At 33.5% G+C, this 25,845-nt stretch overlaps 4 protein-coding genes across 5 annotated transcripts; all 4 read left to right on the top strand.

Annotated features, from left to right (window-relative positions):
* Positions 1 to 5,330: 5,330 nt before the first annotated feature.
* LOC18030869 (V-type proton ATPase subunit G2) lies at positions 5,331 to 6,941 on the top strand. Its single transcript, XM_006413462.2, has 4 exons — positions 5,331 to 5,432; positions 5,931 to 6,041; positions 6,371 to 6,471; positions 6,575 to 6,941. The coding sequence occupies exons 2-4, from the start codon at positions 5,954 to 5,956 to the stop codon at positions 6,716 to 6,718; spliced, it is 333 nt and encodes a 110-aa protein (XP_006413525.1). The 5' UTR covers positions 5,331 to 5,432; positions 5,931 to 5,953; the 3' UTR covers positions 6,719 to 6,941.
* Positions 6,942 to 15,162: 8,221 nt separating this feature from the next.
* Positions 15,163 to 16,119, top strand: LOC18030833. Its single transcript, XM_006413461.1, has one exon. It carries the CDS (start codon positions 15,163 to 15,165, stop codon positions 16,117 to 16,119), a length of 957 nt encoding a protein of 318 aa, XP_006413524.1.
* Positions 16,120 to 19,232: 3,113 nt separating this feature from the next.
* Positions 19,233 to 21,885, top strand: LOC18030832 (putative glucose-6-phosphate 1-epimerase). The gene is made up of 7 exons (XM_006413460.2): positions 19,233 to 19,938; positions 20,378 to 20,452; positions 20,537 to 20,593; positions 20,684 to 20,847; positions 20,945 to 21,079; positions 21,178 to 21,380; positions 21,457 to 21,885. Exons 1-7 carry the CDS (start codon positions 19,825 to 19,827, stop codon positions 21,624 to 21,626), a joined length of 918 nt encoding a protein of 305 aa, XP_006413523.1. The 5' UTR covers positions 19,233 to 19,824; the 3' UTR covers positions 21,627 to 21,885.
* Positions 21,886 to 22,755: 870 nt separating this feature from the next.
* LOC18030831 (probable inactive receptor kinase At4g23740) lies at positions 22,756 to 25,845 on the top strand. 2 transcript variants are annotated; one of them, XM_006413459.2, is made up of 5 exons: positions 22,756 to 22,872; positions 23,066 to 23,151; positions 23,541 to 24,847; positions 24,951 to 25,301; positions 25,386 to 25,845. In XM_006413459.2, the coding sequence occupies exons 3-5, from the start codon at positions 23,599 to 23,601 to the stop codon at positions 25,676 to 25,678; spliced, it is 1,893 nt and encodes a 630-aa protein (XP_006413522.1). In that variant the 5' UTR covers positions 22,756 to 22,872; positions 23,066 to 23,151; positions 23,541 to 23,598; the 3' UTR covers positions 25,679 to 25,845. The 2 variants fall into 2 exon arrangements, with proteins under 2 accessions (XP_006413522.1, XP_024005416.1); XM_024149648.1 differs by having other exon boundaries at positions 22,784 to 22,872; positions 23,063 to 23,151.

Raw genomic sequence — 25,845 nt, 5'->3', positions numbered from 1 at the left:
ATAATTTGGTGAGAGATGCTAACAAAATTGGACGTTTTTTTGTTTTGCTTGGAAACTAGTAACTTATGGGTAACTTACATTTCAGTATGGGATATGTAAGTGGTACATTGGTTTTAAACATATAATCTTTTCTTTTCTTGTCAGCCAAACTTTTGTTCTTGAATATATTGTTTTGAACATTATCTTTTTGATATGGGTGTATATAAATAGGTTAAGTAATTTAAAATATATATATATATATATATATGAAAATAGAATTACATAAATAAATATATTATATTTAAATTAGTCTCATTATGTTATATCAATATATCAGGTTTAGCGCTTATATTTATGTATTTAGAAGAGATGTATGCACGCAAAATTTGGGAATGGAGAGCACTATAGTACAATTTTTTTTAAAAAAAAAACGCCACTGTTACTCGTCTTCTCCAACAATTGGAAAGTTTATTTTATTCTATATGTTAATATATACAAAAAAAAACAAAAAAAATGCTCCCAAAATTCAAAATTCCAAAATTCACTCCCAAATTAAAATTTTATATATATAACACTAAAAACTATCAAGTGGAATGACACAGAAATTTGACAGGATAGTCATATAGGAGAAAATGCTAGTCGTATTTGTACACTTGCCACCTGTAAGATAAGCCAATATTACAGTCTTTTTTTTTATTTTGGTGTTCATATTTCAGAGCCACCTAAAGAAGAAGATAAATAATAAAAAATATTGATTAGTCTTCTTTGTAAATAGATCTCAAATTTATGCCTCTCTCTTATCGTCATCATTAAACACCTCTTTTGAAAGAGAAAACATATTATTATTATTTTCTCAAGAAAACATATTATTTAGACGTAATTTTCAGTAAAGGAGGAAAAATACAAAATGCACGAGAATAAATTGGCTAAATCGTATGCCAAATAATTGGCTATTTAAGTCTTAAATAAATCGTATCAATAGTTTTATTTGGTGGTTTAGCATTGACCATATCATTTTGTGTTTGAGATAAACCTGCTCAATTTCTATTTGATCTAGGTTATTTCTTTAAAGTAATGACTGTGATCAAAGTCCTAGAACTAGTTAAAACTTACCCAAAACGGTTTTACATAAAAGATAATTGGCTAATCGCTGAATATAACTAAACACAATAGAAGCGAAATTAGCAATCAAGGGACGAGTATCACCCATCAATTAAACACTATTTTATCAAAGGAAAAGTTGACCAAAGCTTCTTGATGTACTTTTTTCTCTTGCTCTTAAACACAGAAGGATTTCCATCATCTCAAACATGAACAAAAAAGTAATTATGACTAAACTCTTAAAATAAAACGTCAACCACCATTATTTTATGTACTTAATACAATTCTCAATTCAAGTAAAGTAAATGGAATCAAGGTCTATGTACGTAGATTGTAACACACGTGAATGACTAGTAAGACATTTACCACGTGAAATATGTCTCAAACAGAAATTAACCTGTCATATGGGAGTTATAAAGCGTGAATTATCCATGTTCATATCCAAATTCGGATGACATTCACCGTTGCTAGTAAATTTACCACGTGAAATAGTGAATCCACTAAATTGGGATCTGATTCGGTTTTAGAATCGATTGAAAGTCTCCAAGTTAAATTTGTACTTTTAATGTAGAAAATTTTAACATATTTTTTAGTATAAACTAATAAACACCTTCTTTTTAATTTAGCCTCTAGACAAAGTCACCGGAGAAAGCTAGCCTCCTGGCACGAGGTCAAAGGTAAGAACTGCGAGGAACAACGGCAGAGCTGCACCAGAGAGAAGGTTTTTGGTGAGTGAGATTGCGCCGCTGAGAAGAAAGAAAAGCCAGAGGAGTGTCAAGCTTTTGTCCTTAATTTTCGGATCAGTGAGTTTAATTTTGAGATTTCTTTTAATATTTTTTTTTTCAGTAGCTACATTATGTCATGATTGAATCCGAATGGTAACATCAATAACACAAGTATATCACTAAACTACATGACTGCATATTATGAAAGAAATTTTTGTTATAATATTATATTGGAACAGATTATCCGTCCGATAACTTAATCAAATAAATTCAATGATACTTTGAATGTCAGATTGCAAATTCAGAGTATTATCGTTTAATAAGTTAATGTCAATGCTTGGTGGGTTGAAAACATATAAAAAATGTTAGTTGGTTTTTGGATCACTTAGAATATTTAATAATCGTAACAGAAATAACGATAATAATACATAAATTCTATCAATTACTTTCAGGTCTCATATATGAAATTATATATTACTCTCTTTCTCTATTCCCTTATGTAAGAATGAACAAGGTTCAGTAGTTTCATTTTATTTCATTCTATTTGATTTTTCAAAATTTATGCAAGTAGTTAATTTAATTTGCTATTTTGTTGACCACTTGTATTTTGTAATAATTTTTCTTATTGGTTGATTATTTTTTAGCTAGATTTTAAATGATGTTTTAATGTAAAAGTGCCAAAAGAAATTAGAATTTATGTATTTTAACACAGGTTAAATATCTGTTAAAAAAGAATACCATAGAAAGTATTGATTAGTGTTAATTATATACACAAATTATCATAAACCGTGAGCTGTCGAAAAGTTAGGGATATTTTTGAATATTAATTATGACTCATATGAATAAGTAAGAATTAACAATCAGCAGGAAATTAAGTATGTTTAGATGTTTGAATTTATAGATTAATGGCATATACAAAGTATTATCATACAAAATCTGCGTGTTTAATGTATATAATAGAAAATTCGTGGTGCCATACTCTGATGTCTGGTCTACGCTTTGATTGTGCAGTGTACAGTGGACACCTGTACGTATTATGTCTGTCATGTTGAAATGGTAAACCTCTCAAGTTTAGGATATGACTTGTTTTCTAATTGGAATCTGAAACAACTATGAACCTAATTAAGAAATTACGAGCCGGCAATATATAAAAGACAAATAATAGAGTTCCGGACACGTAGGAGGTAATAAGATACCAGGACACGTGGACGTGTAACGTTTAGGCCATACATTCATGTCATTGTTAGATTTTTAAAACAACTTTGATTAACTAATATATATAGAGAGAGAGAGTCAACCAATACCTTGATGATAAAAACTTAAGCCGACTTAGTTTTCAAATATTAAGCTAAATCACATTTCGTTTGATTTTCAACTTTAAGTTTCGATAAGATTATCCGATGCATAGTATTATATACAACTGGTTCAGTCGAGAGACCCATCGATCATGAGAAAGATAAAGTAGTTCATTTTTCATTTTCTCTTGGGCTACTGTGGATTAAATATACCAACTCAATCCAATTTTTCCCGAATTCCTCCCTTTTTGTTAACCATATATGTATTATATACTTTTCTATAGCACAATCAAATTTGGCAACAAATCAACAATAACAAGACTAGCGACTTTTAAGTAGATTCGATACCAATTACGAAATTATTATCAATCATTGTACGTTAAATAATGTATTTGAAAGAAAATGTATATGAATCGTCATAGTGATCATATATCATAGACTTTTCTCCAATCAATGTTAGGTAAGCACGCATGACGTAGTTATACAAGATTTTTTTTATTTAGGTATTTTAACAGGGCCCACCTACGGAACCTATTCTTATCACGCATATCGGCATATGATGCACATAGATTAGATTGTGGTTCAATTGGTGACGGTGTTTCGTAGAGTAACAACAAATAGAAGAAGAAACAAAAAGAGAATAAGACTAGACTATAGATGTGAATGGTAAGTGATTAGTAGAGTTACAAAAGTAAAACTAGAAAAGAGGGGAAACAAATAATTTGAAGTTTGTACTATAATATATACTCTCATTTTTTTAATAATAAAACCGCGAGAATTACAAATACTTTTTAAGTGTAAAGATTAACCACATAAAATTTTGTATTTTAGTAGGAGTTTGAAAATATTCCAAATTTTTAAAGCGTAGCTAGAGCCTTAGCTAGATCGTCAAGGCTCGAACTCAAATTTTTCACTTGGAAGTTACCATTGGACTAAAACAACTTGGTTATATATACTTTTTTTTATTCGTTTGTTTCCTTTTCTAGTAAAACTATTGTGATTTTTTCTTTCTTAACTTTTCATCTGATAGTTAAAAAAAAAAAACCTCTTAATAATGAGTTTACTATACTTTTCCCCCCTAATCTAGACACTAATCACACTCTACAGGAATGTGTTGTCTTTGAACAAGTTCATGAAGAACTTATTTCTCTTTAACAAAAAAAATGAAGAACTTATTTCTTTACTCCCTAAAACACCCGGTTTTTTCTATTGTGACATTAATTATTATTTAAAAAAAACAAAGTTATGTAGATAATTACTATTAAATAACACAGTTAAACAAGAAATCTATTTAACTATTTACAAATGGATAAAAACTACATATGCATTTTGACCAAAAAAAAAAAACTACATATATATGCATCAGAATTATTCAACCTTTAAATTATGAACCTTCAAATAAAAATCGTCTATCAACCTACAAACAAAAGAGACTTAAAAAAATAAAAACATCCAAACATTAGAAAATATTAACTATGTCCCGCTTATAAAGTCTTCTAGGTTTAATCTATTGTGGTGTCAATTGTTGAAACGAATGGTTATCAATAAATGTACGATCGATCTCAGATATGTAGATGTACGTAGTTGACACTTACCATTACCACCCATTATAATAATTAATAGTTAACTATACACGTGTTTTTAAAGAAACTTATAATTAAAAACGTGTTGAGACAACAAATGCTGCTGTGTTGACGTATACTCCTCATTTCTATCGGAACTTTTTCTGATTAAAGAGGATCCGAGAACTTTAGGCATATGCCCCTCTGTGACCAAAATGAAATCCCTCCCATGCAAACACAACCGTACTCATTGAGCCAGACTTCTAACTCTTTTGGAGGAGTCTACAAAACACTACCCCAAAAAACTACTTTTTTATCGTAACAATCTTGACCAATGATTAGCATATTTAACAACGAATCTGTGTATTCGTCGTAACTTGTTCTAGAAATGCTAAATGACACGTACTAGTTTACGAGTTCTTTGAGTTTTTGATGTGAGAACTCAAGTACATCTTTGCTAGATTTTTTCTCGCATTATTCACTATACATAAGAATCGAATGTAGTTTGAATAGAGGAAATACAAGACGAATGTGAGTTACAAGAAAGAATGATCAGAGAATGCGAATGCGCTTGCATAGTTTCAGAGCCCATTTAATTTATTTGTTAATGGGCCTGACATGTGAAGACTATATTGGGCTTCGTCAGGCTCATTTTATTGTGGGAAATCATCTGATCTCTTTTCTTCTGTAATAATCAACAACAATTTCAATATGATCTAAAACGTTCCTTAATCATCAATCTCTCGTCTTCTCCGATTTCGCCGAAGCAGGTATATTTTCTCCTCTCTCTCCCGTAGATTCTGGGTTTGCAATCGAGGGAATTATTACAGATGTTTCCTGAAATGTTGTACCCCGTGTTTTAAAGATCGTATTCAGATAAATTCGCTGAATGATGAATTGTTCACATTTCAACCAGTTTGCATTATTTGGGATTCTAGATCTCATTTTAGTTCGAAAAAATACTTGTTTTGATTCTGAATGCTGAATTGCGGTTATGGAATGTGGTTGATAGATCCCGATTTGACTTCTTCGAACACTTTGTGAAATTGTGATTTGATCTTTGAAAAATTTATCGATTTACTAAGCAATAGGGTAATAGCATCTCATGCTCGATCCGATCACCGTTTCAGATTAATGTGTTTGTGTAGTTTGTTTTGAAAATGCGTAAACTTTGCTGAAAGTTTGCATTTTTATTGTCTGATTTCTCACACAATTTATGTAAATTCACAGAGCTTGATCCGATGATTTGTGCTGTTCTTGGCAAACAGGTTTTTGGTGTTTTGAAGAAAACATGGAATCAACCAGTAACCATGGAGGGATCCAGCAACTGCTTGCTGCTGAACACGAAGCTCAACAGATTGTCAATGCCGCTAGGACCGGTACTGACAAGCTCTACTTCTTATTCTTTGATACATCTGAAACTCTAGAATCACTTAGGGATTTACATTTGATTGCTTTACTACTCATTACATGTTATTGTATCTCTTTCGGTTTTTACACGTATGTCTTGATGCAAAGAGCCAGAGTTCTTCGTGTATGGTGAATGTGCTAAAGGCATCAAACTGTAATGATATAGTGTTAGAATCCATCTCTATCATTTGATTAGAAATTAGAGTTCATTGTGGATTGAAGTAACATAATTCGAGGAATTTTACGGGTTGGCAGTAATTGAGCTTCAGAATTGCTGCAAATTGTTTTTGGTTTTCAGCAAAAATGGCAAGACTGAAGCAAGCCAAGGAAGAGGCTGAAACAGAGATTGCTGAGCACAAAACCAGTACAGAGCATGGATTCCAGAGGAAACTCCAAGAGGTAAAAGTACAAGCAACAAAACAAAAAAAATAGTTGATTATTTTATATATCCTGGTCCCTTTAAACACTTGTTATTGATGAGAAAACATGACTTGGAAAACAGACCAGTGGAGATTCAGGTGCAAACGTGAAGAGGCTTGAGCAGGAGACTGATGCCAAAATCGATCAATTGAAGAACGAGGCTTCAAGAATTTCTAAAGATGTTGTGGAAATGCTTCTGAAACATGTGACTACAGTGAAGAACTGAGATGACAAGCAAACCATCGACTGTAAAATGGTGTGAAGTGTTACTTTTGAGTGGATTCCCTCATTCGTTTCTTTGAGTGTGTCTGTGGATTCCTGATTTGCTATTGATTTTCGATTTGTGCCTTTGAATTATTATTGTATCCAACTCTACAGAATATTGTTAGGACTTCTGTGTTTGTAATAAACTTCAGAACAAAGGAACCCATTGAATTCTGTTTCATCTAGAAGGTTGTTTCTCATGGGGTAGGACTTAGGAGAGCCTTTATACATGGATTTATCAGCTTGGGTGCAAAACAATGAAGCAACTGAAGAAAATCAGTAACAAATTGAAACAAAAGCTAACCGCTGCACGAAATGATATAGAAAGACAAAAGTAAACTAAAGACAAGATTCATGCAGATACGGCATATGGCTTCTACAATAATGGAGAGTATCCCTTATGGGCAAAGGATCACAAACATGAAGAAAATTGGTGAAAAGGTGATTATGAACGGTGGAGATGTTGATGAACAATTAATCTACATAAGGGTGCAGCGTTCATTTACAAATATTCAAATTACTAACGATAGATTTTGAAGAATTTTTTCATGGATTGATAGTATATGATTTGAACACCAAATGATGGGATTGATAGCATATGATAGCATATGTTGATGAACAATTATATAAGCCACAAAGAAGAAGAAAAAAGGACTAAGAAGTATTTTATAGTTTATATAGGTATAAAAGTTCGTAGACGAGTACAGGGAAATACTCGGTCTAAGCCTCTAGACATTAAATAATTGCCAGTTTTCTACATTATCTTCATTTGTGTACCAAGTCCACACGTACCAATGAAGTTAAGAAAAATATCCCTAAAATATATAGAGTAATCAATTAGAAAATTTGTCCTTATTTTTTTCCTCCAAAAATTACCAGAAAAGTTCAAAATGTGAAGCTTATAAAAACCCATCACTACTTTTACATACTTGTAACCATTGTGTATTACCTCGCATCCCACCATCTATTTTCTACGTCTCTCTCTCTCTCTCTCCCTCCATCAAATCTTCATTTGTTCAAACTCTTTATCTCTCTCATCAACTCTCTCCATACAGTATATGCATACATACATACCATCGTCTCTCGCTATCTCTCTAATCCTCAGATTTCTTTTGTTCCGAACTCTCTTATTTCTCTCCCATTCTCCATCTTACATACATACGAATTATTGTTGTCAAAAGTTTCAGCTAGAACTACTTTAACCTTTAGACGAGATCTAGGGTTTCTTTCTTTTCTTTCAAATCTTCCTGCATATTCTTCAAAAATCATGATTTCTCGCTTGCTAGTGTTCTCGATCCGTGAATATATAGAGTACATATACACACAAACATACAAAAACGTAAATGTAGTCTACAGTGAGAACAGCATCTGTAATCACTATATTTGGGTTGATGTGGTAGGAATACATTTGTAGAGAGCTTCCTTGAGTCCATTCATAGGTCGTGATATGATCCAATTAGCTTCCGACTCATTCATCCAAATACCGAGTCACCAAGAATTCGAGCTAGACTTGTTAAATGAATGAATGATGCGGTAGACAAATTGGGTCATTGATTCTCTCTGATTGGACTGAAGGGAGCTCCCTCTCTTTTTGGTATTCCAATTTTCTTGATTAATCTTGAATTTTCAATCTTCCCTGCATAAAAACATGCCTTGCTTACTTTACATATCGTCATAGAGTTATTGGTATGTAAATGTCTGGTAAAATTAACATTTTATATTTTGGGTTTCTCTATAATTCAGACATCGTCATGAATACGTGAAGAAGAACATGACCAAATTGTGGAATTTAAATCTGGTATCTCTTAACTCTCTGTTGGCGTATTTAATCTTTTAATTATCTCCCCGGTTAATTAGTCATCTTTTGAAGGTTAACCATCTTTACTCTGATAAGCCCTAGCGATCAAATTAGGTTTTCCTTTTTCTATTCCACGACCATTAATTTAATGAAGACATATTTATATATATATATATACAGATTAGGTAGCTTTTGTGTATTCATTATATATAAGTTTTTCTTTTTAATTTGAATCTCCATCTCTCTCTCGTAGTTACTCTGTTCTCTGGGAATTTGCGGTTGTAAATTACAAGTAGGGTTTTGTCTATTAGTTGGATGGCTAGGGTTTAGTGTTATCGAACATTATTTGTATAAAAGGAAGAAAAAAGGTAAAGCTCGACGACAAACTTATTAGCTTTGTTATCTCTTGGGGCTTGAAGAGTTAATGCTGCAGCAACAAGTTCCCATAATTTTCATTTATTTTACACTTCCCAATTATGGTCCTCTCTCTTTAATAACATTCTTTAGTCTTTTTATATTTTTGGCATTTATATTTTCATATTGTTAAAGCGCTTCGGTCTCTGCTATTCTAGTCTTTGGAAGTTGGAATTACTTTTTATCTCCATTGCGTATGTGCAAATCTGTTTCCGCTATATATTTATAATTAAATAACACTTGATAAGTTACTGAATCTTCGCAGTCACAAACTTTATGCCAAATTGTTTTCACAATTATTATTTCGAACAATTTTTCCTATGTTCACGTTTCTTTTTTTTTGGTAACAAGGGTTACGGTCACATGTTACATTCACATCTACGTGTCGATGTCGGTCTGAGTTTTCTGTCACATTTCACTTCTTTTAGCATTTTGTTCTTTCATTTTATATATTTGAACCAGCAATAATTGTATTTTATCAAACCAATTAATTCCTCTCTTCTAATGGTATTTTTTTGGTTATATCTGCAGGTAGTTCTTCGTGTTGTTCTCTCTCCATTCATCTTTTTGTTTTTTTTTATATCATATGATATCAATATACCATGTTCACATTCCCTTTTCTAATATGAGAAAACAATATAAACATGAAGTACAATTTCTTGATATCAGAACAAAACAAATTGTAGAAGGTTTTACCATGTGATAAAAAGTTATAATAAAGTTCATTAATTTTATATCTGTTTTGTCGTGTTGTCTAATGGAAAAGAAGCGAATTCTCCTTGAGGGTTGAGTATGTTTTAGATGCTAAAGAGACGAAGAACCGGAAAAACTGATGCGGAAGGGGATTATGCTCGTCGATTTTCCATGTGTAACTTTGTATATTCGATGATGTGCATATAATTAAGTCAGTGTATCCGTAACGATTGAGGATTGGTATAAGAAAAGGTATCTTACAAATTAACCGTTGTTGTAAAAGTCTGGGATGGTGTGTATAATGGCTCTCTATCACAAAATCTATATGCATGGCCAAGATTTCAGTTTTATGATAAGAAGAATATAAATTTATGTATATATTTGTTCGGAAAATAATATATATATATGAAATTTTTCTTATCAAAACAAAACATGAAAATCTTACGTTCAACGTGAAAAAGTAATTATATCGTTTAACACCAAAGTCTATACAGATTAATGACCCAGGCTGCTATTAGTTAATGTCTTATATCTACATGAAAAGAAGCCTAAGGGTAAAACAAATATACGTAGTTTAGTGTAACAGTGCTGTGCTGCCATATTATTCGTTGTAGGGTATATGTAGTTTGATGTAATAATGTCGATTTCATTACGCATCAATTTAAGGAATTGCTCGTCTCATTGAAAATCATACCTAGTGATATAAAATATGTCTCCCTGTTGGAATATATAGACACATAAGGTAACCCTTTTGCTTTTGAGTTTTGATTATACCCCATAAAGTCACGCTTTTAGAATTTACTCTAGTTTAATTTTTTTAAACGCGATAACCGATCATTTCTTCAAGAGATATAGACATCATCATTTCAATTTAACCGATAAATTGGGACGTTGGCTGGGGAGGCATTCTAATAAAATTAAATTGCACTAAGGATTTTACAATGAAAGAAGAAAATTTCTTAATGAAATTTAGTTTGATCTTAACTCTATGTTCATCATCATTACTTGCACAAGACCGATTTAACGTTTCCAGAAGTATAACGCTGGATTAAAATACTACGATTTTTTAGTAATTTATTTTTTTTGGGTAAAAAATATCAAAAACAAAATTTACTAGTAAAAATTTGTCCTAAAACTCTGAAACCTAAAGTCACATCTTCTTCTGCCTGTGCTTCGAACTATGCATGTTTTAGCAAATCGTTGGAATTCCTTAAAACATTTGGTTGTTTAGTAATAGAGTAGCTTTGATTTTAAAATATCTCCATTGTTCGACGGTATAGTATTCATATAGAAAATAATTCGTCAAAACCATCACCAACAACTTCATTCACGTGACAAATTTGACCCCAAATCAAACTTACTCGACCCGACCTGTATGGCCACTACGCAACACGCGAATTGATGAATTTGAATTATTATAAATGAAATCTTAACTTCATAAAAGAAATAGAAATGGGAAATATGGGAATATCATCACATCAGATTCTCGGTGGTGAGCCAAAAGTGAAATTTATAGTAATAATGGAGGATATTACTTGCAAAAATAAACCTGCAAGCTTGTTTTTGTGTCACAACTTTAACAAAGAAAAAAAATTAGTCTAATCAAACTTTTTTCTCATCTGTCCATCGGCACATCTAGTCTCATGCCACTCTTTCTTCTCCTACCATCATTTCTTATAGTACGATTTTTTTGTTTGTTCTTTCAATTAGATTTTTTTTTGTTCTTCAAATTTACCATATAAAGTATTATTGGTAATCTACGAACGTGGTTGGAAACCAACCGTTCATACTGTTGCTAATTGGTGTAACAGCTGGTATGATTGGTTTGGAAAATTGGTTAAAGAAAACAGCAATGCTTTTTTGATAATGAATGTGATTTAATTAATAACTCTATTTTCGCGACTGACAAGATTTTTGTTGCCAAACATATTACCAGTCTAAAATGGCAAAAATTTAAACATGAACATTTGACCAACCCTAATACATATGTAGTAGTAATGTCTGTATTTTGTGTAATGTGAGGTCAATGTCTATGTGTCACAATCTAGGTTTAGATCTACATAATGTATTTTGTTGAAAGAAATGTCTATAATTTAACGAATATATAAAAACCAACAATAGAGATAAACAAGTCATCTGTACAATAATCTTTCTAAAACTCTTTCAAATTTCTTATTTGTGTTCTTTTCCAACCCCTTTTTATTTATTTTTTGTATATCAAGCACAATTAGAAACGGCTAAGAGATTGCTAAGTACAATCATTATTTAATTAATAGTTCTTATCGTATCGTTAATTTATTACTATTATATATATTTCATTTAACCGCATCATTTTTAACTGAGATCCAAAAACATCTTTCTACTACTCAAACCTAGTCAACCAAGTGCATGGACCAATCTTGGTACATATAGAATTACTTGGAGTCAGAAAAGTTGAATGTGCTATGTTTGTCTTTTTTTTTCTTTTGAACAAATGTGCTATGTTTATCTAAACCTTCGCTATAAAATAAAAGTAATACAAAACAAACATAGATATTAGTTATGACATTCATAAGGTTTATAAGGTAATTGAAAGAGAGACAAAAGGATCATAATGCCTTCGTTGGTCATATAGGGTTGTCCCATGATGATTTGACTCTGTTCTGTTACAGCTGTCTTAATGTATCTTCTGCAATTTATATATGGGATTTTAAAGTCTTTCAAAATAAATAAATATGTATAATTCAATTGATATAAAACAGAAGTGGGAAACAAAACTGCAGAGATTCCATGGGTCTCTTGTTACTTGCTTCAGTCCTCTTGTAGTCTTCTCATCATCATATCAGATCCCGTCTCAGAAAAGGAAAAAAAGTCTGATTTTTTTTTTTTTTTTTTTGTAAAACTCTCTGACAGCATGATACTTCAAAGTTAAAATTATTGGTGTTTAAATGTTACGAAGGATTATCTGGTAAAATATTCTCTCCTAACAAAAGTTCCACTCGAACTTTCATTTCATGATAACAACGATTTCTCTATTAATTTTTTTTCTTTTTGTTTTATCTCAAGAATGTTATTTTTCTCTTTAAATTCACCATATTTAGTTAGTTAGATATGAACATATTTGAAGAATTATCTAAACTCTCACATAAATAGTTAAATACTAAAAATATAATTTTACAGTGCCAACACATTAAGAGATTTATTAAATTTTAGAAAATTGTGGCCTTTAATAACTGTATAATTTTTACAGCTCATTGAATCTTAAGATCAGACCATAAAATATATATCACTGAAACGTATACATCAAAACAGTATAAATTTACAAATCTTTATCACTGAAATTAGAGTTATGTATAATAAAATAAGTAAAAAAAATATTAGCTAATATAGAACATTTTGATAGTGTTAAATGAGTTCATTATTTATAATTATATTAAAGAACCAAACACCTATCAAATCATATATAATTGGTTAAAAAACAGAGAAGGTGTGGATAAACAAAGTTAAGTTATTTATCAACAGTTCAACACAAAACCTTTCACTAACATTGTTCTCGAGGACGTGGCCTGAAAATTGTTGTTTTTGTTGCAGCAACCACATATGAAGTTATTATGAACAAGATCACTATTATTTATATTATTTTTGTTTTTTTTTTTTAATGAGAACAAGATCACTATTAACATCACCAAACACGTAAAGAAACATAATTGTTTTGGGAAATAGGTTGAAGGTATTTCAATTTGGGTATAGGACGTGAATACCTTTTTGTTGCGGTGAAATGGAAACACAACTCATGGCTAAGCAGACACTCTCTCTCCTACCTGTTTCATTTATTTCATTGCTATTTTATTCCAAAAGAGTGAATCCTCATACTTTTCCCCCATCACTTGATATGACCACTCAGTAACTTATATTTCTACGTTTTTTTTTTATCAATATTTACATTTTATACACTTTAATAACCTATACAATCTACTTTCAAACTAAAAAAGAAAAACCGAGATGAAATTCAACTGAATGAAAAAAATTGCGTTTTGATTCCCTGTGATTGATATTCTTCAATATGAAAGAATCTGTAATAAATATTGAATAAAATTACACTTTCATACAACCAAAAGAAAAAAAAAATTCCCCTGGAATGAATAATTAAAAATCAAATTAAAGATTTAATACTACGGATTGTACCAATAGTAATCAAGTTTTCTTCCAACAAAAATCCAGAATCGTTATTATTGACTTTTGAAGAATTGTCTCGATTAAAAATTTTATAATTTGCTTTTCAGGTGTGGGGTGAAAGCAATCCAGGTGTTGAGAGTTTGGAAAAAAGCAGGGAATTTAATTTTCATTTTATAAAATATAAATGACTTAATCATCATAAAAAATCAATTGACCAGATAAAACTTCAAAATATCAAATGCGTTTATTTTGGGCTTATTCAGGCCCATTATTATAGAGGTGGCCCTTATAAGCATAAGCTCAATATTATCACTTGTAGCCTTAATTTATTGGTCTGTGTAAGTTTTATTTTTGTAATGGATTTTAAGTAGCCTTTATTTTGTAATATTATTATTGGTCTGTGTAAGTTTTATTGGCCTTTATTGGATTTTAATTTTTTGGTTATTGTATGTGATCAGCTTTATTAACCAGTAACCACAGTGACGAAAAATTTTATAATACCATCTATTTTGTTACATTTTTTTTTTGTCAATATCTATTATCTACCACCAATATATGTTGGAAGCTTTAATTTTGTATAGAAGAATATTCTAATCTGTACTATATGACGTAGAAAGAAAAATAAAATGTTCGAAAATAGAATCCGTAGATTGCGTGATTAATGTTTGTGTAAAATTTTTAGAATAGTTTTAGCCTAAACCATTTTTTCATGAAAGTTTAGTTGTGAACTTCTGACCAAAAATAGAAAAAAGATGATTAAGAAATTGGAAATTATAGTTGAATTTTTTTTTTGTTTTGAAAAGTAGAGAGAAAATGATTTAGGGAAGGGAAGAAAGAGCGCAATCAGCGGCATGAACATGATTACTCAAAAGTCAAAAGACAAAAAGAGTCAACTCTTTGATGTTTATTTTCTTTGGATGCGTTACTTTCTCATCATTTTACCTCACTAAATCGTGAAACTTTCTAACTAAACTTACAAATATAATTTCAATTTTAGGTATAAAAATCCTCGAGTATCACAAGGATTAGACAAATTGCAGGTTTACATACTAAGAGTGTCCAAGTCCAATTTGTCACCTGAAAAAAAACAAAACCGAGTTTTAATCTGAATTATTAGTTTTACGTTTCATAAGTCATTTACAAACCAAACCAATCCAAACTATTATAATACGATTCATTGCATCAGAGTTTTATATATAATATGGTCTCTATATAATAGATCATACTTACTTGCAATGATTTACTTATGGCCCTACATTTACATGCCTTTCTCACTTCCTTGCACAATTTCTAACTCTACAGAACGTTTTCCCTAACTACAAAAGAAGAAAACGCGAAAGAGAAACATGAACTCAAAGCCTCTCACTTATTGTGTTGTGTTCTTGGTATACACCAATTTAGTTTCTTCTACATCACAATCCTCTCTCATCCACTTCAACTCCACAACATCAATCCTTAATGTCACTTTACCACATTCCTTGTCTCAAACTCTTGAGAATTCCGCCCTCAAGACGTTAACCAGTCAACATCATACCGGTGCACTATACCGGGCTATTTTACCCAAAAATCTCTCCGGCATCGAAGTCTCCATCGTCCGTCTCACCGGGAAGAGCCTCTGGATCTCCGGGGCCAAGTTCAGCAACGTGCTTATTCCGGCAAAGTCAGTTTTGGTTCCTCCTGCAAGGAGAGTTGCTATTGTGTACCAAAATCTAGGGAATTGGTCTACTCATTGGTATACCGTATCCGGTTATCGTTTAATAGATTCTGTCTTAGGATTTAGGGTGTTGGACGTTTCAGATCAAAGAAACGTCAAAGAGATCAGTCTAAAGATGAAAAATCCTGTAAAGATTTCATTTAAAGATTTATCTAAAGGCTGGGATGAGGAAATGATGTCTAGAGTAAGATGCGTGAGGTTCAATGCACTGATCAAAGACCATGAATCAGCTCATATAAGCCGAATGGTTCTCCCGGGAGTGTGTTATGGTTCGAGCCACGGTGATTATTCGGTGATCGAGCCCTTAGAGAAGGATAAGAAGAAGATTGAGTCGTGGCGGACCTGGTGGTGGTTGTGGATAATGGGATTTGCATTAGGTTTCATGGTGCTAGGGTTTCTAGGGCTTGCGTGTACAATGGGGATAAGGGTTTCACTAGCAAAGAAGATACAAGTCATGATGGAGAAAGAAGCTAATGATGGTGAAGTGTTTAAGAGCAGATGGGTTAGTGGAAGTAAAATGCCATCTGCAACTGTAACTAGAACCCTACCAGAGTACGAATCCGGATTTGAAACCGTGTCTCTTGGATAAATGGTTGGGTCTTATAACTCAAAAGTGAAATTTACTCTATATTCATCACTTACTTTAGAATATAAATAGCACTTACTTTAATCCAAGTTGCAAAGCTTTGAATCCACATTAACATCCCATCTCAAGCATAAAGTTTTACTTGCAAAACTCTGTTTGCTAAACTGGTCCCAAAAAAAAATAACTCGTATACATTTACTATCACAAACAAGACTATATGATACATTATTCATTAATAATTGTCACAAACAAAGGAATTTGGGGTTCGCACCAAAGACAAGGTACAGAAACAAGTTTGCTCGCCGAGTACAAAAGAATCACACACAGGTCGAATAATCAAAAATACAAACCGGTATGAACCATTTCTGTCTCTCTCTCAGTACCTTGACCGAACAATGACCAACGAATCTGCAAATTATATTAAACAAGAAGAGAAATGAGAGAGAGAAAGAGAGAGAGAGACTCTGAAATGGGTTCTTGGAATAGCTTTTTCTTTCCTCCGGAAGCTGCATACGGAATGCATCAAGTGTATCTTCCCATCATCAGACGCTAACACATTGCTCCTCTGTTCTATTTTCTAAAACGAATTAACTTTTTAGGAGTTTATCACAGGATATAAACCAAACTTCGAAATAACTATATCTATTATCTATAATTAGAAGCTAGAAGCCACATCCATAATCCTCTTGGTTGAAATAAGTTAATTACAATTTATCTCCATCAGCACTAAATCCCATATATAGATTGAAAACAGTTTCATTTTTTTTGGTTTCTTCTTTTATTGCTTTTAGATTAAAGTTACTTTCGTCCAATGAAAAACATTGTACAGAAAGATAAATTTTATACCAGTGGAGACTATGAGGGTCATGTTATTTAGGTGGCTGATGAAGGAAAATTCGCTGGTCCACGATAACTTCTGGGGCGTGAACCTTTGCATTAGCTGCATATTCCTCCTTTGCATCACCGAGCACAGTCTAGACTCTGATACGATATCTTCCAAAATTATGATATCTTCCAAATTTCCACAACATAAACAGAAAACGGCATGCAGTCTTCGAATGTAATAGAGTAACGACAAAGCAACGTACACAAAAATTTAGTTTTTGGGCCACATCAGCAAACGAGAGAGCCCAAAGGCCAAGACCATATATACGGTACCTATACGAAAGCGTTTTGGGACAAAATTAACTACAAATCTCTCTTCTTTTTTATGGTCCAAATTTTTCATTAATCAAACAATACATAAACTGTCATTACCAAAATTTATTATACACATCTGATATCTCTGTCCTATGTGTCTTTTTTTTTTAAAAAAAATATCAAAAGATCTATAGAGGAGTCCTACACGCATCAAGTGAATTATCAGCATACTTATTCAATAGTTTCAAGTTATAAGATTGCACAAGAATTAAGATAATTAAAGAAACTAATGATTGCAAGAAGAAAGAATACGCATGGGACGACCAACGACGTCGAAGAGGGGCGTCACGCATTGGATATAACACACAGGTCGGCATAAAAGACAAGAACAATTTGATAATACCTTAATTTTTCATGTTTCAATATGATTTTACATAGAAAAAAAAACTTAAATCAATCTTAGCTGTATAAATTTTGACAAAATCAGGTGGTTCTAGGTTTCAAAGAAACTAGTTAACCGAAGAAAGGAACAAATGCTAATGAACCTAGTTTTTGTGTGTGCTAGAACTAGCGCATATGGAGAACATTATGTCACTTAATGTTGTCCGATATGAAAGAAAATAATTGAATTTTCGTTTGACTAGATCAAATCTAATCCATCGAGGGTTTGGATCTTAAGAGCTAGTTATTGAACAAAAGGCCTATCAACCCAAATCCAAGCTTGAGCATGGTGTAGTCGTTGCTGCTTTCTCCCTTACATGAAATTGAAGTCTTGAAGGGTTTAAACCTTGTTAGAAAATTTCCGATATAGCACATACAAAAGGATTTCTTTTTGAGTTTCTAATGTAAGATAAATTCCTACATGTCTATATTGTATGTTTCAAAGTATCAATTCACGAGTTAGTAACAATTCAAATATATGGCCCTGGTCTTGGTCTATTTTGGAGTATTGGGCCTGTGCTGACTTCTTCGTTTGATTAATTTGTCAAGTGTACTAGTATGCATGTTTTTTTTATCTGCTGAATGGGTCGAAGAGCTTAAAAAAAAACAGTTGACGTATTTCATCACCTGAAATAGGATTGCGAACTGTAATATAATATAAACTAAGTAATTGTTGATAAAAATCTAATTAATTGGTAATTAACGAAGAAATAATATTTAATCCCTCCGAAACTGAACAGGTAGTTAATTCCGTTAATCATGGTCGCATGTCAAGATCTACCCATCCCATACTCCTATCATCATAACCAGCTGTCATCCCATCATCATCTTCTTGTTTTTGTTTTTATTTGCCTTGTTTTCATTTTCTTTTTGCAACTTGATATCATTTTAAAAATTTCTTCACCAAAAAAAATCATTTAAAAAAATAATTATCTCAGCCAACCATATTGAAGAGAAAACTTAACTACCAAAAATCTATTTAACAGTGATGGAGAATTGTTTGACACTGTTGTTGACAAACAAAAATTTGACATTTACTGGTTCATACATTAATACATAAGGACCAGTGAATGCTGAACCACTTCATAAAGAAAGATTTAATGGTTTCCCATGTTTTGATTTTTTTTTACCAAGTTTTACATGTGACGTTATCATATTTGGTATTTCTTAAGTCACCTAATTGAATTTCGAAAATATTTTACCAAAAAAAAAAAAATCGAAAATATTTTCTAATTACGTTATTTTTATGCACATTTTCAAAGTAAATAATAACATTTTTTTAAAAAAAATTGGTTCATTGAAAAAGGGCAGCAATATTCTGTATTTAGTTTAATGTATCAAAATTAATTTAAAATTTCTAATACATGATCGATAATAGAATCATAAGAGTATTTCCGTAAGATTAATCATCGTCAATTCTACAGAAAACGTTAATCAATGCCCTTTCAAAAAAATAAAACATTTAAAATATACCATTTGTATGCTTTTGAATCTTTGCACTTTTTCTACATATTGCCCATTTTTTCTGACTTCTGTCTCTGAACATCTCTTTCTTCCCTTGTTTATCATCCGAATAATTTAGATTCTTCCTCCGGGTCAAAAACGTTGTGTGTTTGCTTTCTAGGTTCTTGATTGAAAACGTAATTTAATCTGGGTCGAATCCTAATTTATAGGCTCCTAATCGTTAACTTTTCCCGGGAAATTGGGGGGTTTTTTTTTCCCGGGAAATCTTGTGTTTTAATATATGGACTTCCGAGTGATTTTCAAAAATTTCCAAGATCTTCCGTTTTCAATCTCAACCTCACGTCTGTCTTAATCGCGATCTCCCTTTATCCTCTTTTTTGCACATTAGATTTTTTTTTCCTTCTTTTCTTTTTGTGTGTGTGTGTTGCAGCTTTATCGGTTTAAGAAAAGGACTTAGCAGTTGAAGTGGTGGTTGGGTTTTCGGTTTCGTCTCCACGAGAAAACTTTGGGTTTCTTGTTGATCCACAAGAAAGCTTACTTCTTGTGATTTCTTCGCCTAATTTTTTTTGTTTTGTTTAAAAACGCGACAAAGCAAGGGAAAACAAAAACAAAAAATCAAAGTCTCTATTTTTGTTTCTCGATTGAAATCTTTTGTTGCTTACAATGGAGGAACCATCTGGAGTCAGTGCTGAGAAGAGACCCATCGTTGACTTGGTCAAGGATAAAAATGGAACTAATCAGATTCTTCTTCAGAGTCCTAAAGGTGCTTCCGTTAAGGTGATATATTTTATTCTTCCCTTTTGTTTCTCCGATGTTTACACAAAAAAAAAAAAATTATGATGATTCTTCGACGCAAGATTCGGAATTTGATTCTGGTGATAGAGGATAAGATGTTGACTTTCAAGATTGTCCACTAACTGTTCGATGTTTTTCCTCTTCCAACCTCTTCTATGGTACTAGAAAAATTGGAATTCATCTTTCTATACATTTGAAATGGTCCAAAGGTTTGGATTTTGGGGGAAGTCTGTGTTTTTGGGTTCTTAGGTTCAGAGAGTTATAAGCGTGTTCGACTGTTCTGATTCTTGAAGGTTGAAGGTTCATAAATAGGTTTTTGGTTCGTGGAAAGTATGGCTTTTGTGATATGTCCACATACATTTTCATTTTGTTTATTGAGCTGACGTTTTTTTTTGTATTTTTGGGATGATGCTTTGTTCAGATCAGTTTACATGGAGGACAAGTTCTTTCTTGGAAGACTGAGAAGGGTGATGAATTGTTATTCACCAGCACCAAGGTCTACATTTTTGCCTACTTTTCAACAATTAGGCAACTTCTTTTTTCATATAAAATTTGGTGTAACTTCATGCTCTTGTTTCAGGCCAACTCAAAGCCTCCCCATCCGGTTCGAGGAGGAATCCCTATATGCTTTCCTCAGGTACATTGTAACACAGTTTCCTCGGATAACCTTGGACATATATTATCTAGGTTTCGATCACGTTTCTTATATTTCATTTTGTGAAAAAAGTTTGGAACTCGAGGATCGCTTGAGCAACACGGATTTGCAAGAAATAAGATGTGGCTTGTGGAAAACAACCCACCAGCTTTACCTTCATTTGACTCAACCGGCAAAGCATATGTTGATTTGGTACTCAAGTCCTCTGATGAAGACACTAGGATCTGGCCTCACAGGTTGCAAAACCTGACCAAATATTCTACTGTGATTCCTCGATGAGATCCTTTATATTCTCATTTCAGTTAGCTTAATTGCTATTTGCTCTTGTTTCAGCTTTGAGTTTCACCTCAGAGTTTCATTGGCATTAGATGGGAACCTAACGCTGATCTCTCGAGTCAGAAACATCAATTCAAAGCCTTTCAGCTTTTCCATTGCTTACCACACATACTTCTCCATTTCCGATATCAGGTTAAAACACCGAGCTTTAAGCTTCTCTAGCCCTCTACGGGTTCACACAATAAAACCGTAGAACTCAATGCTTTCCTTTTTTTGGTTTTTTTAATCAGTGAAGTAAGAGTTGAAGGACTGGAAACTCTTGACTATCTTGATAACTTGCACGATAAAGAGCGGTTTACAGAGCAAGGCGATGCATTAACCTTTGAGTCCGAGATCGATAGAGTGTACCTAAACTCTAAAGACGTGGTTGCTGTTTTCGACCATGAGAGAAAACGCACATTTCTCATCAAGAAAGAAGGTCTACCTGATGTCGGTAAGTAGCCTTTAACTGTTCTTTTAACCGGGAATCCTGTTTTAACAGATTCAGATTATCGGTATTGTTGCTGCAGTGGTTTGGAATCCATGGGATAAGAAAGCTAAAGCATTGACGGATTTGGGAGATGAAGAGTACAAACAGATGCTTTGTGTTGATGGAGCAGCTATAGAGAAACCCATCACATTGAAACCGGGTGAAGAATGGACCGGGAAATTGATTCTATCGCTTGTCCTTTCGACCTGAAAACCGGTACCGGTTATCTCAAACTTATTGATTCTTCTCTCTCTCTTATTATTTGTATCTTTTGGGTTTATTTTTTTCCTGTATAGTCTATAGAACATCACAGTGTGTGTGATTCTTCGGTATTAAATCCGAAATATTAAAAACAAGCCTGGGATTTGAAAAGGTCACCCGTTTTTAGGAAGTGACAAGATCCTAGTTTTGTGCGAGATTTAACTTGTGTATGAAGATAATGTTACATATATGAAGTTTGTATTTATCTTTTTTTTTATTTGGGTGAAATCTTCATTTCTATTTTAGTATTATTTAAGATTTCCTCGTTCTCTCCTGGTTAACCATTTTTGAAAGAAAAAAAAAACAGAAGTAAGTCAGATAAAATGAAAAAAGGAAAAGTCTTTCTAGATTTAAAGGCTTCAGTGGTGAGTGACTGAGTGGCCTTTGATACTCTTTTGATTGCCTCTCAATGTGGGAGAAAAGGAAAAAGGAATCAACCGGGTTAAGTGCCTAAGATGGTATAAAATCATCACAATAATCATGAAATGTTTGAAATTATTGGTTTATTATCATCCACCATAAATTCTATAATTGGGTCGGTCCAATATTTAATTCACCGTTGATGTCAACAATAAATATATTATTAAAATGGTACAAATCGACATTGCATTGAAGGGGAGCTTCATTATGACAAGTGAATTATACAAACAAATATAAACGTAAATTCATGTATTTTGGTAAGTTAAATATGATTTACATCATTAATTAGTATTCTCTCTTCTTTTGGTAAGCATTGACCAAATTAATCTCTTGTCATATCATCCGGTTAAGTATACATCGGTTCATAAAATAAACCGGTTTCACAAAATTATTTTACAACTGTAGACAATATCAATTATATGGCGAGGTTATCAACTTTGTAAAACGAATATCAATCAAACAAACAAAGTTATAACCATAGGATAGCTGGCATAACTAAATTCCAGATACAAGAAGGCAATGGTCCCCGGTTCGGTATTAAATAACCGGTACGTACGGCTTTCACAGGCTCACCGGTCACCCGCCTGTAACCGAATAAAAAAATGTCGCATCAGTATCTTCCCTCGTCATTTTCACTACTTTAATGCCAACAAAAATAAGAGGAAAAACAAATTATATCCGTTGCTGGAATTAAAACTCACAAGCTCTTAACTTCAGTGCTTCAATGGTGTTCTTAAGCCGGTTCTTCACATTATCGTCACTGCGTAATTTATGAGTTAGTATCTCTTCCTCTTCCCCAAATATCTGGGTTTCTAATTTTGACTCATTTCTGGAATTTTTTTTTTCATAAAACCCTCGATTCTTCTTCCCATATCTATTATCAAGTTCTGTATATGTATGAATCCTAATTTCTGATCGATTAAGTTTGTTCTAACTGAGATTATGATTTCTTGTTATTAAAATAGCAGCTTGATCGATTCTCGAGAAGAAACGGCGCGCGAAACTAGAGAAAGAAAAAAAAAAGAGTTCTAAAGCTCAGATCTGGAAAAGCGAGGTACTAATTGGTTTAATTTATAGCTCTAGATCTTAATAATTTAACCCTTTAGTAGAGTTAGGGTTCCACTTTTTGCCACCTTTAATCTCCAGAAATTCTAGGGTTTTGATTCGAAGAGTTTAAATTAAAGCTCAAATGTACAAAAAAAGGACTTTCATTTCGTCATTTTCGAAGCTACGGTCTCTTCTTTCTCTCTCTGTCTCCCACTCCTGTTCTTTAATTTTCTGGATTTAAACTTCCTTTTACTTTTCTCCGCAGTCTTCTATAAATCTGATTTTTGCTTTTTTGTACCTTTTATTTTAAATTAAAGTTGGATTAAAGTTTCCCCATTTATAGTCTCATCATCATCATGTCAAATTGAGATAATTGGTTTTTGATTCTCTCTTCAGCTCCAGATTAAAAAAAAAACAAAGAACAAAACAAAACAGCTCGTTTTTGTTCATCCCAATGGAAGCTTGGAGGATTTGTCTATGCATCTTCTTCTCTCTGGGTTTGCTTTTCCATGGAGGAAACGCAGATCCAGTACAAGACAAACGCGCATTGCTCGAGTTTCTAAGCATCATGCGTCCCACTCGTTCACTGAACTGGAACGAGAGCTCTTCCGTCTGCAAAACCTGGACCGGAGTAACTTGCAACCAAGACGGATCTCGAGTCATCGCCGTTAGATTACCAGGCGTTGGTCTCAACGGTCAGATTCCTCCCAACACCATAAGCAGACTCTCTGCTCTCAGAGTTCTCAGCCTCAGATCCAACAGAATCTCCGGCCAGTTTCCGGCGGATTTCGTCGAGCTTAAAGACTTGGCCTTTCTTTACCTTCAGTACAACGATTTCTCGGGTCCTTTGCCTTCGGATTTCTCTGTTTGGAAGAATCTCACTAGTGTGAATCTCTCAAACAATGGATTCAATGGAACAGTGTCGGATTCTCTGTCTCGTCTCACGCGTCTACAGTCGCTGAGTCTCGCTAACAACTCGCTTTCTGGTGATATTCCTGATCTGAGTGTCCTCTCTACTCTGCAGCACATTGATTTGTCCAATAACAATCTCAATGGACCAATACCAAACTGGCTTCAAAGATTCCCATCGTCGTCTTACGAAGGCATTCGTGTGATTCCTCCTCGTGACCTCTCCATCTCTCAGCCACCTCGCGACCCAACTCGTCAGAAACCAAAAGCACACTTTTTAGGACTATCGAAAACACTTTTCTTGCTGCTCGTTATCGCTGTATGCATTGTAGCAGTTTCTGCTTTGGCGTTTGTGTTGGCTGTTTGTTACTTGAGAAGGAAACTAAGACACGGTGATGGGATGATTTCGGACAACAAGCTGCAGAAGAAAGGCGGGATGTCTCCGGAGAAATTCGTGTCGCGGATGGAAGACGCGAACAATCGTTTATCTTTCTTCGAAGGATGTAATTACTCTTTTGATCTTGAGGATCTGTTGAGAGCTTCTGCTGAGGTTCTTGGTAAAGGCACGTTTGGCACTACTTACAAAGCGGTTCTTGAGGATGCAACTTCTGTTGCTGTGAAACGGCTCAAGGACGTTGCGGCTGGGAAACGCGATTTCGAGCAGCAGATGGAGATCATTGGTGGTATTAAGCACGAAAATGTTGTGGAGCTAAAGGCTTACTATTACTCCAAAGACGAGAAGCTTATGGTTTATGACTATTTCAGCCTTGGAAGTGTCGCTTCTTTGCTCCACGGTACGTTTCCGTTTCTGATCTAATGCGTCATAGTTAGGCTCAGTAGTCAAAGTTACAACATTTTAGCATAGAGTTTTCATGGGTTTGGCATTGGATCTTGCAGGGAACAGAGGAGAAAACCGGATTCCTTTGGACTGGGAGACCAGAATGAAGATCGCGATTGGCGCAGCTAAAGGGATCTCACGAATCCACGAAGAAAACAATGGAAAACTAGTCCATGGGAACATCAAATCTTCAAACATTTTCTTGAATTCAGAGCGTAACGGCTGTGTATCTGATCTCGGATTAACCGCAGTAATGAGCCCCTTGGCTCCACCGATCTCCAGGCAAGCTGGTTACCGTGCACCGGAAGTAACCGACACAAGGAAGTCTTCTCAATTGTCAGATGTTTACAGCTTCGGCGTCGTGCTGCTCGAACTCCTCACGGGAAAGTCTCCAATTCACACTACTGCAGGTAAATTCACATTTCGAAAAGATTAGACCATTTCAACGGTTTTAGAATCCGGTTTAATGATTTCTGTAATGGGAATTTTTGCAGGAGACGAGATAATCCACTTGGTTCGATGGGTACATTCGGTAGTGAGAGAGGAATGGACTGCAGAAGTTTTCGACATCGAGCTTCTGAGGTATACGAACATAGAGGAAGAGATGGTGGAGATGTTGCAGATTGCAATGTCGTGTGTTGTCAAAGCACCAGACCAGAGGCCGAGGATGTCTGATTTGGTTAGGCTCATGGAGAATGTCGGAAACCGACGAGCAGCCAGTCTTGAGCCTAAACCCAAATCTGAAAATGAAGCCTCCGAGACTTCCACGCCCAGTGAACAAATTTGAATCTATGAAAATTGAAAAAAAAACTCTTGATTTATTACTTATATCTATATGTAGTTATATACTCCCTCTGTTGATTCCTCTCTTCGGTTAGATCCGTTTCATCAATCACATTTCTGTTTAGGGATTTTTGTTTTTCCAGAATTCAGTGTGAAATGATTTTGAATTTC

This window comes from Eutrema salsugineum, unplaced genomic scaffold, assembly GCF_000478725.1.
Source record: "Eutrema salsugineum unplaced genomic scaffold, Eutsalg1_0 scaffold_1, whole genome shotgun sequence".
Taxonomy (NCBI): Eukaryota; Viridiplantae; Streptophyta; class Magnoliopsida; order Brassicales; family Brassicaceae; genus Eutrema; species Eutrema salsugineum.
This window is presented reverse-complemented; position numbering and strand designations above follow the sequence as displayed.